Source organism: Myxine glutinosa, chromosome 6, assembly GCF_964187855.1.
Source record: "Myxine glutinosa chromosome 6, kmMyxGlut1.1, whole genome shotgun sequence".
Lineage (NCBI taxonomy): Eukaryota > Metazoa > Chordata > Myxini > Myxiniformes > Myxinidae > Myxine > Myxine glutinosa.
In genome coordinates this window covers 125,972,131-125,986,857 of record NC_136266.1, presented here as the reverse complement: position 1 = coordinate 125,986,857, position 14,727 = coordinate 125,972,131, and the positions used below count along the sequence as shown (strand labels likewise).

Here is a 14,727-nt window from a genome sequence, read left to right as displayed (position 1 = left end):
AAATCAAGATGGTGGCCATATAATTTCGCCTCGGCGCTATGGTGGGTGTCGTCAAACGACAGATGTGGGTGTGGTCCGGCAGCTGGCTGACTAATGGGTCCACATTTTTAAAATGTACCCCCAACAAGAACCTCAACAACAACAACAACAGCAATGTGAAGCTCTTTTAGACCTGTGACATGTAGCAGGTAAAAAATATCTGAAATGTCATCTGTTTTGAAGTTGTACTATTGGGGAATCTAGGGGGCCAATGCAAATCTCATCTTCAGTTTGACAATTTGTTACTGAAATATATCCACTCTTCACACAGCAACAAACTGCAATGTTGCTCAACATCTAAAGCATCATCCTTTTCCTTAAAGAACAACATACATTTAGTTTGTGTGATAAACATAGAATCAGCAATGAATATCTTACACAATTCTTTGAAAAACTTCCAGTCTTAGTTTCAGCGTTAAACTAGGGAGCAAAGGCAAACCACCCAGTGTAATCCTCGCAAGACTGCTGGAAGACTGCTTTGGCAGCACCGAACCTGCCTTGGTAGCAGAACACCGAATCCATTTATGCATTTAGTGTACAGTTCAACAGTTGACAATATTGCCCAATTAACACCCTCTCTAGTCTATAAAGACTTTGGCAGTCCCATGAGGCTCCATTAACAACAAATCTCTTGAAAGGAAATGGTATATATCAGATAAAATGAGATATCCAATGAAAATGCTTCAATGTTAAAGTCCCCACTGCTTTTTTTTTTTTTTAGCTTATCTGGAATTCCAATTCCAGATAAGGTATTGCCATCGTGCACCGTGCGTTCATCTGTCTCGTATTTCGACTTCTCTAGCCAAACCGCTGCGCCGATCCAACTGAAATTGGCAGCAAGGTTCCACTTCCGAATGGTAATGGAGATTGCAAAGCTCGTTCCAATCACGTGACTTTAAGTAGGTCAAAATGGCGGTCTTATTAAATTCCTTTAAAAATCTTCTCCAGACCCACCAGTTAGAATGCTACCACATTTGGGTTACAACATTAGGCCAGGGCTCATAAGCTACAGGTTCAGTGGTTCAATTTTTGGTGACTCCGATTATATTTATGATGGACCATTGTTTAACTACTGTCGTGGCACCGCCATATTTAAAAATATATATTCTTTTAATACCGGTATATCTACAAAAATGGTATGAAATGGACAATTAGGCAGTAGCATTCAGCGGATACATGTTTCCATTGTCCACAGAATTTTAAAAAACTATGTGATTCTGAAGTTTTCTGAAAAGTTTGATTCTGAAAAGAACTTGGCCTGGAAAACTGTTAACAAGCTAATGTGGCATTGTGAAACCATTATGTTATGCAAACCCTGGTCCCAAGTCCATGCATCTTGATGCTGGATGAATCCCCACTCGGTCTCTCACAATTATGCAGCAAATAACTCAGAGTCGACAATTTTCCATGAAAGCAATGCTTGAGAGCAATCAGTTTCTACTCTTCCTGTAGTTTGTTTACAAAATGATCGGCACGCCAAGATGGCCACCGGAGCACTTCCGTTGCTCCCTTCCCGAGCCTTATTGCACCTCCAGGTTTATTATAAGTCCTCCGTGGTTTGGAACTGGCAAAATGTAAAGTGCTGATATTGATTCTGGAGCTTGTTTTAAATACTGTAACTCCATAGTCTATATGATACCAAACATGTTGAAAAGTTATTTGTATTCCTAATTGATCCAAAAGGTCATCCCACTCGGTAATTCAAACAAGAAGACGTCATGCAGAGCACGATACTTGCAAAATCCACCCCCCCCCCTCCCCAAGAAAAAAAATTCCATTGATACAGCAAATTTTCCATTTCATCAAGATTGAAATTGACAATCTTGATCAAAGCTCGGGTCAATAGGAAGAAAAGTGACGATTTTTCAGATAAAAAATGATTTTGTAAGGTTGACCTTGAGTTGACCTTTGACCTTTTTACCTCAAAGATAGTTGGTTTCCCTATTTAGTAACTAAATGTGCAAATACTGTTCAATTTTCAAGTCAATCGGATGAAAATTGACGGTTTTTCAGATGAAAAGTGATGATTTTGGAAGTTTGACATTGAGTTGACCTTTGACCTCAAAAATAGTATGTTTCCCAATTTAGTGACTCGATATGCAAATGCTGTTCAATTTTCAAGTCAATCGGTTGAGAATTGACGGCTTCTTAGATGAAAATTGATGATTTTTAACATTTGACCTTGAGTTGACCTTTGACCTTTTGACCTCAAAAATAGTTAATTTCCCAATTTTGTGACTCGATATACAAATGCTATTCAATTTTCAAGTCAATCGGATTTAAAATGGCGATTTTATAAATTTGACCTCCAGATGACCCTTGACCTCTGACCTCAAAATCAATAGGCTTCTCAATTGGGACGACCTATGCAACTTGGTAAAGTTTCGTGATGATCGGTTTAGAATTGTGACCTGTAGGCCGGTGACAAACAAACAGACTACCTACTTGCTAGGAATCAGTGGTTGCTAGGATATGGCAGCATGCAAAAAACCGTTATAAATTACAGTTTGAACATTCGAAGTGTACAATATAATATTATTATATTACAGTACAATATAATACAAGTACAGTACAATATAATACAAGTACAGTACAATATAATATTATTCATGAGATCTTTATGTAAATACAGTACAACATAATAATTAAATATACTACAAATTAATGTTTCTAGGAATCAGATACTCTGTTTAGTACTCTACTCTACTCTAATAAACAGACTACTCTGTTTAGACAGACAGAACCACAAACGGAACCGACCAATATACTGGACAATTTGCTGTATCAATGGAAAACTTGAAAAATCTTCGATTGCGGAGACAAACAAGAAGACGTCATGCGGAGCATGATACTTGCAAAATAGAAATTTGGCCTATGTTGACCATTTGGCCCATGTTGACCTCAATAATACTTGGTGGTTGAATTCAGTGACCAGATATGCAAGTGGTCTTCAAATTTCAAGTCAATCGGATGAAGATTGAGGATTTTAGAAATTTGGCCTAAGTTGGTGACCTTTGGCCTATGTTGACCTTTTGACCTATTGACCCCAAAACAATAGGCTTCTTGCTTTTGACCAACTCTACCATTTGGTGAAGTTTCGTGAAGATCGGTTTAAAATTGTGACCTGTAGACCGGTGACAAACAGACAAACAAACATACAGACAGACAGACAGAACCACAAACACAACCGACCAATATACTTGAAAAATCTTCAATTTTGCAAGTAATAATATGTACAAAACCACTCACTAATATCCATAATCCTGGAAATACCGCAGGCAGTGATGTGTTGAGTGTCTGGGAGGAATTAACATATCTATTGTTCTGACTGATAGTTTTGCTATAACTACCATAGTTGATCTGGCTTTGTCTTGTACTCCAAATCGACTTATGTATGAATGAAGGAAAAGAATGGCGAAATCAGCCAATTTGACTTGTACTCCACATAGACTTGTACACCAAACAATACGGTACCTTATTTATCTATAAGAATTCAAATTAAAACAAAAGCAACCTTCATAGAATGGAGATTAATCATAATATGGATGATTTTGTGTGCATGCGTGATCGAGGCGAGATTCCGTACATTTTGCCAATTTCAGAGCCAAAGTTCTGCTCAACTGCAGGGCCGCTTTTGGATTAATGTTCTGATCCGTGTTCTCCGGCATTGAAAATATAACATTCACATGAAATTGAGTAGTTTCTTGACCATAGACTGACGTCTGTAGGCAGGCGGTCAAAATGACAGACAGACAGACAGACAGACAGACAGTGAACCATTCCCTTAACCCTGCATTTTGCTTCGTGCATTTAGTAATGAGCAAGAGGGCTTGTGCTTTCTATGATACTGTGATATCCAACCAAGAAAAACTAAAATCCTGGAGTGTTTTTCCTCTGCAAAATCGTGTTTTACCATAGCCATTTGCCTGTTCTTGAGTATTATGAAGAAAGTTTGTGAATTTGCTTGCAGACCATGGTGAGACTTGCATAAAACACCAGTACAAGTAGAAACTCTTTTGCTTTCAGACGATTTATGTACATGTGTGTAACATCTTAAACAAGCATGCAAAGATCTTCATACTAATACGGCGTTTTGCTATTGAATTCCTCTTGTGTAAGGTAATCGTTGCACAAAGCAGATATTAAGGGGGAACAACTGTTTTGGAGTATTCCTCCTGAGTGAGGCAGGACCAGCAACACACGTTAATTATAGGATTTTAAGATGATTCCTGCAGCTATACCTCCCAAATCTTGGACAACACATTTATGTTTTGAAAACTTTTTACAATAAAAAAAACTGTTCCAATGTGACAAAATGCTTAAAGTTTTTATCTCTTTCGATTCTTGAATTACTTTGCCATTTTGAGCTTGGACAAAATGCAATCAACACTTTTCATTTCCATTGCAAAAACTAAAGCTCCGGATTTATAAAATGCAAATTAAAACAAAAGCAACCTTCACAGGATGGAGGTCTATCATAATCTTTATGATTTTGAAGGTGCAGGCCACATTGTCACAGAGATGGAATGCAACAGAGTCGTGGACCCGTTGGCTCTTCACACATATGCGTTATGGTTGTAGCTCTTGGTGGAATTTCTCTTCTGGGACATCGTGTGGATGGGAGCTCCACTTAATTGCGATTCCAAAGCTTGTGACCCTTCATCAGAGTCGCTCATTTCTTGCACAGGCAGCAATGTTTGGTGGATCTCAGGAATGGTGCTTTTTTGGGTGAACACGGACTCCTTGTGTGGTACATTCGAAACCTTGTGCGAGTCCGTGTAATTTGTTGGCTGTGAAAACATGGACATCTTTTTGGGATCTTCTTTGTAGTTATAAGAATAATCCGAGAGTGGTTCGCTTAACACTCGCTTCATTGGCATATTGGTGGGGATTTGGAGGCTTTCCCTCTTTCCACTAGCACAGGAAGCACAGAGCATTGCACCACCAACAAGTGCCACCAAACCGGAAACCCAGCCAAAGTAAAGAGCCATCCCCAAGTCTTTCTTGGGGGCTAGGGCAGGGATATAATCGATGTACGTTTTCCAGGCGTAGACTGAAACCACAGCGATAACCGAGATTCCAGCTAGAACGTTCAAAACCCCTCCAGCACCGACGACTCGTCCTTTCACTTTTGGGTCGTCTCCACCTATTCGAGCGCATTTCATGGTCATTATAGCCAGTATGATGCCTGTGAGAGACAATAACATAGCGAGGATCATCACCGCTTGGCTCGCCCGCACGTACGCTGGCAGGTTGAGGTTGTTGAAGTGACGTCTGCATACCCGTGACCCCATCGAGTTGAGCGTGCAGTCTAGCCACAAGCCCCGGTAGATCCAGGCGGCTGTTATGGGGGAGTTGCCTTCAATCCTCAGTTGCCACTGGTTTGATGCAGTAGTCACGGTGAGGCCCAGAAGAGCCACAAAGCACAGGAAGCAGGCGAAGATCTCACAGGCCGTATTGGCCATGCCCGCTTTGTTCCTTTTAGCTTTGTTTGGCGTGCGGCAGTTCACGGTGTGCGTCTCCTCCTCCTCCACTCCTTGCTCACGTGCTTGAAGGGTCTTCTTAATGGCAGATCCAACGTCTCAACCTCAACATGAGCTGGTGGTTGCAGATCGCTGAGCTTCGAGGATAAGGTGCCATGAAGCGACTTTGCTCACTCTCCACACCCAGTAGACCTTTGAGCTGGAGCTTTATGGTTATAAGGAAATAATCCGACCGTTGTACTTTTAATGGTTTTATTGATGTGCCAATCATTGATGGTAACAAGGCGCAAAGCCCAAACTCATCATCGCATGCGTTTCCTTTTTTTGTTTGGCTCGATCTCACGTTATTCTCCGTCTCTGCATGAACAGAATACTCCCGTTCTCGAATTTATATTCCCTTGAACTCCCTGAATGCGAGCGATGTAATATTTTTAGTTGGCATGTTTTCTATGAACTGCCAAATACGAACTGACTTTGTATTGATCAAAGAATTGGTGCACTATATTTCAATGTGAGTTGCCCCTTTTGATGTGTTTGAAATAGCTTTTTGCTGTTGCTGAATATCCCTGGATGCAGCCATCAGTGTGAACGATTGCGTAACAAGGTTAATACAGACCTGGTTTGGGATCTGTTTACGTTGTTACCACCAACTTGACAACTCCCCAGCCCTCCATTTTCATCCCTCTTGTGTGCCCAGCCACCCTCACCATTCCTTTGATGCCTGCTACCCTGCTTTCTTTATCTCCCCTACCCCACCACCTTTCCATGACATTTTTCATTAATTATGTCTTGATTTATTGACCTTAAGAACAGGAGGGCAGCTGTTTGGTCGATGGCAAAACAGATGAAGCATCCAACCCTTTTTACTTCCACCACCGAAGGTGGATGGAGGTTATGTTTTCACCCCTGTCTGTCTGTTTGTTTGTTTGTCTGTGAACAAGATATGTCAAAAAGTTGTGGACGGATTCCGACGAAACTAGGCAGAGATGTAGTGTATGTGACAAGGACGAAATGATTAGATTTTGGTGAAGATCCGGATCCGGCTCGTAGAATTTTTTGTGATTCTTCACCATTGGGAGATCGGGCCAAAAACGATACATAGCAGGATATCTCAAAAAGTTGTGGATGGATTTGGGCGAAACTTGTTGGACAGGTTGTGTGTGTGTGACAAGGACGAATCGATTCGATTTTGGTGAAGATCTGAATATGGATTCGGATACGAGAATGATTTAATTTATAAGTGAGTCTTCACCATTGAGAGGTCGGGCAAAAAGCGACATATAACATGATATTTCAAAAAGTTGTGGACCAGTTATGACTAAACTTGGGAGACGAGTTGATGGGGTGACAAGACCGAGTCGATTAGATTTTGGTTCAGGTCTGAATCCAGATCCGGCCTATCAGTGGGATACAAAACATAGACTGTTCAGCTTGGCGGAGGTATGCGCTCTCCCGAGTGCTGTTCGAGTTATTTCTGTATTTTTAATTTAATACCAATGGTGTATTTGAAGTTCTATTTGTTTTTCAAATGCAGCTTTCGGCTCTTGCTCAGGAATTGAGCACTTGGATTGTCTTTCTTGTCTATTCTCAATCGTTAATTTATTGCATGTTACTTGTCTCGATTATGTTATTCTTTAGTCCTGTGGATTCCAGCAACAACAAGACAGGTTTTTCCATTTCAATATCGCCCATGTAAAGCAGATCCACCTGTGTTGTATTTATCACCTTGAGCACAACAGAAGTATGATATCACACGTGGGTGAACGCATTGATGTAAATGATAATCCTTGGACCACCTGACTTATTCCATCACTGGTTGGTCAATCATTACCGGTATTATCTAACAAAGGTACATTGCTTTGAGATACAGATATCGACCGCATGAGTGATATGGAGGTGAAAAGGCAGCCTCCAAAATTTAAAGTCAGACTTGCCAGACTTACACCGATTAGCAGATCAGCTTTTTTCATCAAACGAGGTCGATGTGAAGTGCAATAATTGATAAAGCAATCTGCCCCTCCTCCACCCTGCGTTTCCACCTGCATCTTGGTGTTTAATGCTGACATGAATGATGTTTTAAAATGTCAAATTATTATTATTTTTTTTCATGTGAGCACTTTTTTTTTTTTTTTTTTTTTTTTTCTTCTATACTGAATCGAGGCTCGTGAAAGAGCTGACAACCGCGAGGGAAAGACAAAGACAGTACATGGGGACCGCGAGGGAAAGACCACATGGGGACCGCGAGGGAAAGACAGTACATGGGGACCGCGAGGGAAAGACAAAAACAGCACATGGGGACCGCGAGGGAAAGACAAAAACAGCACATGGGGACCGCGAGGGAAAGACAAAGACAGCACATAGGGACCGCGAGGGAAAGACAAAGACAGTACATGGGGACCGCGAGGGAAAGACAAAGACAGCACATGGGGACCGCGAGGGAAAGACAAAGACAGCACATAGGGACCGCGAGGGAAAGACAAAGACAGTACATGGGGACCGCGAGGGAAAGACAAAAACAGCACATGGGGACCGCGAGGGAAAGACAAAGACAGTACATGGGGACCGCGAGGGAAAGACAGTACATGGGGACCGCGAGGGAAAGACAAAAACAGCACATGGGGACCGCGAGGGAAAGACAAAGACAGCACATAAGGACCGCGAGGGAAAGACAGCACATGGGGACCGCGAGGGAAAGACAAAAACAGCACATAGGGACCGCGAGGGAAAGACAAAGACAGCACATAGGGACCGCGAGGGAAAGACAAAGACAGTACATGGGGACCGCGAGGGAAAGACAGCACATGGGGACCGCGAGGGAAAGACAAAAACAGCACATAGGGACCGCGAGGGAAAGACAAAGACAGCACATAGGGACCGCGAGGGAAAGACAAAGACAGTACATGGGGACCGCGAGGGAAAGACAAAGACAGTACATGGGGACCGCGAGGGAAAGACAAAGACAGCACATGGGGACCGCGAGGGAAAGACAAAGACAGCACATAGGGACCGCGAGGGAAAGACAAAGACAGTACATGGGGACCGCGAGGGAAAGACAAAAACAGCACATGGGGACCGCGAGGGAAAGACAAAGACAGTACATGGGGACCGCGAGGGAAAGACAGTACATGGGGACCGCGAGGGAAAGACAAAAACAGCACATGGGGACCGCGAGGGAAAGACAAAGACAGTACATGGGGACCGCGAGGGAAAGACAGTACATGGGGACCGTGAGGGAAAGACAAAGACAGCACATGGGGACCGCGAGGGAAAGACAAAAACAGCACATGGGGACCGCGAGGGAAAGACAAAGACAGCACATAGGGACCGCGAGGGAAAGACAGTACATGGGGACCGCGAGGGAAAGACAAAAACAGCACATGGGGACCGCGAGGGAAAGACAAAGACAGTACATGGGGACCGCGAGGGAAAGACAGTACATGGGGACCGCGAGGGAAAGACAAAAACAGCACATGGGGACCGCGAGGGAAAGACAAAGACAGTACATGGGGACCACGAGGGAAAGACAAAGACAGCACATGGGGACCGCGAGGGAAAGACAAAGACAGCACATAGGGACCGCGAGGGAAAGACAAAGACAGTACATGGGGACCGCGAGGGAAAGACAAAAACAGCACATGGGGACCGCGAGGGAAAGACAAAGACAGTACATGGGGACCGCGAGGGAAAGACAGTACATGGGGACCGCGAGGGAAAGACAAAAACAGCACATGGGGACCGCGAGGGAAAGACAAAGACAGTACATGGGGACCGCGAGGGAAAGACAGTACATGGGGACCGTGAGGGAAAGACAAAGACAGCACATGGGGACCGCGAGGGAAAGACAAAAACAGCACATGGGGACCGCGAGGGAAAGACAAAGACAGCACATAGGGACCGCGAGGGAAAGACAAAAACAGCACATGGGGACCGCGAGGGAAAGACAAAAACAGCACATGGGGACCGCGAGGGAAAGACAAAGACAGCACATAGGGACCGCGAGGGAAAGACAAAGACAGTACATGGGGACCGCGAGGGAAAGACAAAGACAGCACATGGGGACCGCGAGGGAAAGACAAAGACAGTACATGGGGACCGCCCCCATGTTAGGGTTGTTAGGGTTAGGGTTACACTTGAATAATTTTATGATTTTTCTCATCGATGCTGTCGTGTTTAATTGCTGAATCAAAATGGAATTGTTGGTCTTCATTGTGATGGGAATTATGCCTTTTTCTCCTGTCTTTAATATTCCATCCGGCCTGCAGATATCATTGAATGTAACGGAATTATTGCCGTTTGTAGTAACGCATTTTCTGGATAGAACTGTCACGTTGCTGTTTGAGAGTTACAAGCCGTAAAACATCTGTTTTGTTTTTTGTTTTTTTTCTCAACTCGTCTTTATGAAACCCTACTACAGTGCATGTGTTTGCTCTGAATAAATGCTTGGTGGCTACAAGCCATTAAAGCTAAGGTAAATATTGTATGTGTGCTTGTTTGTGTTTTTGCATGTGTTATGGGGACAGCCTTGTTGACGTTGTGCCTTGGCCATGGGGTCAAGGTGCACGTCCGAGGCTGTTCGAATGTTTGACTTTTTACCTTTTTTCACAAGCAAAAAAAGGCAGGCCCTCACTGGGGCCCTAAAACAGTGTGTGTTTGCATGTCGCGCTACTCCCCCTGCATTCTGTCCCGATTCCATCCAGATTTGCTGCATAGGATCAGCATGACCTCAATTAGTGTATTGGGATGTTTTTTTCTTTGCCCATGGTCTCGGGGGTTGGGAGGGTGAATGTGTATCATGTGAATTACTCTGTGAATGTGTATCATGTAGCGCCGCCTCTAGGTGGGAAAGGGTATTACAAGTCTCCACCCTTTACAGCACAGTATTCCTGTCTCCACATTATCCAGTGCAGTGACGTGTTTTGAATTCTAAGCAGTAGGCTTGTTTTTGCTGCATGCACTTAACCAGCATTATTGTTTTTATTCTTCCGCCAATGAAGTCGCCAGAGGCATTATGTTTCAGATTGTCCGTCCATCCGTGATAGGTTTTCATTACCGCGATAACTTGAGAACAGCTGAAGGGATCCTAGTAAAACTTGGTGCAGGTATGCATAATGAGGTAAAGATGAACTGATTAGATTTTTGGGTCATAAGGTCAAAGGTCAGAGGTCATGTTAGGTAAAAATCCTGTTACTGCAATAACTAGTGAACCAGGAATGGGATTCTGACCAAAGTTGGTACAAGTATGTATTGTGTTGCAAAGATAAACTGATTCGATTTTGGGGTGAAGAGGTCAAAGATGAGAGGTCATGTTAAGTTGCAATTACTTTGTTACCGCGATAACTTAAGAACGTCTGAAGGGATCTTGGTCAAATTTGGAGCAGGTATGTATACTGAGGTAATGATGGACTGATTACATTTTAGGGTCACGAGGTCAAAGGTCATGTTAAGTAAAAATTATGTTGCCGCGCCAACTCGTGCACAAGTGATAGGGTTTTGAGCAAATTTGGTACAGTTACGTAGAATGATGTGAGGATGAACTGATTGGATTACGGCATCAAGAGGTCAAAGGTCAGAGATCATGTCAGGTAAAAATGTGATAACTTGGGAACAGCTGAAGGGATTTAAATTAAAACTTGGTACAGGTATGCATAATGATGTAAACATGAACTGATTAAATATTGGGGTCAAGAGGTCAAGTTAAGTAAAAAATATTGTCGCCACGCCAACCTGTGAACAAGTGATGGGATTTTGAACAAATTGTGTATAAGTACAGTCGGACCCCCGCTATTCGTGGTTCCGCTACTTGTGGGTTCCACGTATTTGCGGTTGATAAAATGCGACCTGTTTCTCTATTCGTGGAAAAGTGTCCCGCAAATGTGCGGGGTTTTTTTCCCTTTTCGCGGCCGTGTTCCGCGAATTCGCAGTTTTTCAGGGGCGCAATTTTTTTTTTTTGCGAGCCGCTAGCTTGTCAAATTTATAAAACCAATCTTTCACCAGCCATGCATAAAGCAGCTGACATACACACAAAAAAAAAAAACCATCTACGATCCGCGAGCATGAACTGCTTCTACATTCGCTGCTGTGTGCTTCGCGTTTTTATTGACCTTTGAGGATTATCGTCACCATTTGCGGGATTATCGCCGTCATTCGAGGGTTTTGCAAAAACACAGGGAATAAAATAAATAAAAAAATTTTTGGTTTTGATCTTTTGCCAATCTCATTAGTAGGTCATTCTTTGAAGAAGAATAAGAATAAGAATAAGAGGATGAAGAAGCGCTAATGCTTTGTTCACACTGTTTATCCATATTCTGTTTGTTTAAAAATCACAACAATGAAATTATGACAAATGGGAATAATGTTTAACTCTTTAACTTGAGAAAACACTGTCCTTATGGAGGTGTGAATTCAGACAACAGCCTTGCTTACATAAATACACTTAGGTGTAACAATCGCTAATGTTAAATTTATATAAATGAAAAGGATAAAAAATAACCGATATATGTGTTCATTTATATAATCCTGTTCATTTATATAATTGTTACTACGCCCCCAGTGGTGTCTATATTAGCAGACATGGATTTGTCCTCCCATTGGGGGAAGACCCTCTCGTCATCAGGCCATTGTTGCTCCTGTCATTGGCAGCGAGTGCCCCGAAAGCAATGGCGGAAAGAGTGGCAATTCTATGTGTGGGAAAATTGCATGCTTGGTCAGGGTCGCCCAGATAGCTCAGATGGCAAAGCACTGGTATGGTTCACCAGAGGACCTGGGTTTGATTCCTGGTCTGGGCATGTAAATTTCCCACATATATCAAATGTTAAATTGCTTTAATTAGTCTATGTGCTTTAATTAGTCCGTGTGAGTAGATAGTGTTTCCAAGCCAAGGCATGTTTCAATAGGCCAAAGCAAAATGGTGGCTTAAGAACCCAGCAATGTCAAGGAGGGCTGACCAAGATGGTGGACCGCCATTTTTGTAAGGCTTTTTTTAATGAGCACCCTGTAAATCATCTTCAAAAAGGGTATTTTAACACACTCAAACACCCAATTTCAATTCATGCACCCACTTGGAGTTCGATAAGTATGCATGCAAAGTTTGGGGGTGCTAGGTTTCATGGTTTTGGAGTTATGGAGGAGACACACACACACACACACACACACACACACACTTCCTTTTTTTATCATTATAGATTATTTTTGAAAATATTGTACCAAAACAGCTTATTGCCCTATTATGCTCATGCTTTTGCATAATGATCACTTTTGTGGATGGCTAATTACACAGTGCATGCTACCATGTTTATTAATAGCAAATGCAATTGATCTTGCCCTCAACCCTTGTGAAGGGTAAGCCATTACGAGATGCATATGAGAATATCTAATTATTGGTTACCCATTTCGCATTTCCTCTGCGTGCTTTGTGCATGCCTCGCTTCGCTTTGGTCAGCACTGTAGCCGTGTGCTTGGTGACATACCGTGAAAGCCAAGGTAAAATATTGCATTGGGACTATTTGTTCATCAGCAGAATCCTTTAGTTAATATTGTTGGAGCATAACGCACTCAAATTGTAATTACCTTCTACCTGAGTCCCATAGATCCAAGCTATCATTTGTGACTGATGCGGATGACATGATTGCTGTCGTTGAATGATACTACAAGAACCCTTCCCCCAACCCACATCACCATCCTGTTGCAGGGAGAAGGGGGGGGGGGGGGGGGCACATGTTGTGGCCAGGTTGATGCTTCAACATCTGTTTTCCCAAAAGGCTATGTGGCCATGCTAATTACAGCAAATTCTGTTTGGCCTCTCGCTGTTCCCACTTGCAGTGGAAATCTGTCTGCATGATGTGCCAGCCATGGTTGTGACGTCATGGGCAGAGAAAGGTGGCTCTTTCATCGTAAACATGATGTGTGTTTGCAGATGATTTAGCTCTGAATAAATGTGTTACATATTGAAGTTGAGCTCAGGCTTACAATGCCAGAACCTTTCCCATGTTGGCCTAGAGAGAGGATCATATCTCTGTTATAGGATTAGTGGATCATGAATGGTTTGCAGATGCTTTGGCACAAAAGGTTGCAGCATCAATCAATCGTAAGTAATGCATTTCCAAGAATATTATTAACTCACAGATATAACTGTCAAGGAACTGTCGTGGAATGGAATGGCATTGGATAAACCAGTTGGGCCGCAGAGCGATAACAACGAGAGGAACAATAACAACGATCCTGTGATGAATGGAGTAAATGGTGACAACAATACCGTGGCACTGCCCACGTGGCTTGAAACACTGCCCTCCAGAATGCTCTGATATCATACACATACAAACACAACCGGCCAAAAATAATAAACCTCGTAAGTAGATTTGCATGCTGTAAGCAAAATTTAAGACTGTTATTTATGCACATGGAGTTTGGTGACAATGCGTGGATTGCTGAGAGAGCAGATAACAATTGGACAGCCACCGTCATATTACTTGTACTAGCAACGGTACCCGCCCTATTATATGGGCAGGGCTCCAATTGGGAAGCCCAAATGAAAAGGCAAAATATCAGAAATTGAAGGGTTTTTTTTATTTTAAATGATTCATATAAACATCCGTTGAATCATATCACACGCAAATCATCAAAATCTAAACAGTATCTTTAGAATTTCAATAAAAGCCACATCACTGTTCATATCGGTAAATATTATTCCATCGTGTTTCAAATCGTGATCGATACACGATTATCGTGATCGTGAATCGTGATCGTGAATCATGTTCACAATCGCTATGTCGTATGTACTCCCGACACGTGTACCAAATTCCCGATACGTGTAACTGTAACAAATCAACAGTTAAAAGGATTTTGAGCCGATAGCTGTTACGGCCTTGGCAAGATCGATGGAGACAGCGATCTGTTAGCGATCGATGGAGACAGCGATCTGTTAGCGATCGATGGAGACGGCGATCTGTTAGCGATCGATGGAGACAGCGATCTGTTAGCGCTCGATGGAGACAGCGATCTGTTAGCACTCGATGGAGACAGCGATCTGTTAGCGCTCGATGGAGACAGCGATCTGTTAGCGCTCGATGGAGACAGCGATCTGTTAGCGCTCGATGGAGACAGCGATCTGTTAGCGCTCGATGGAGACAGCGATCTGTTAGCGCTCGATGGAGACAGCGATCTGTTAGCGCTCGATGGAGACAGCGATCTGTTAGCGCTCGATGGAGAC

General features: G+C 42.9%; 2 protein-coding genes across 15 annotated transcripts in view; one reads left to right on the top strand and one right to left on the bottom strand.

Annotated features, from left to right (window-relative positions):
* The window catches only part of LOC137415338 (V-type proton ATPase 116 kDa subunit a 1), a 221,662-nt gene that overhangs the window by 75,482 nt on the left and 131,453 nt on the right, over nucleotides 1–14,727 (top strand). The gene's annotated exons all lie outside the window — the stretch shown is intronic.
* LOC137412392 (claudin-7) lies at nucleotides 4,052–5,733 on the bottom strand. Its single transcript, XM_068097669.2, has one exon. It carries the CDS (start codon nucleotides 5,502–5,504, stop codon nucleotides 4,596–4,598), a length of 909 nt encoding a protein of 302 aa, XP_067953770.1. The 5' UTR covers nucleotides 5,505–5,733; the 3' UTR covers nucleotides 4,052–4,595.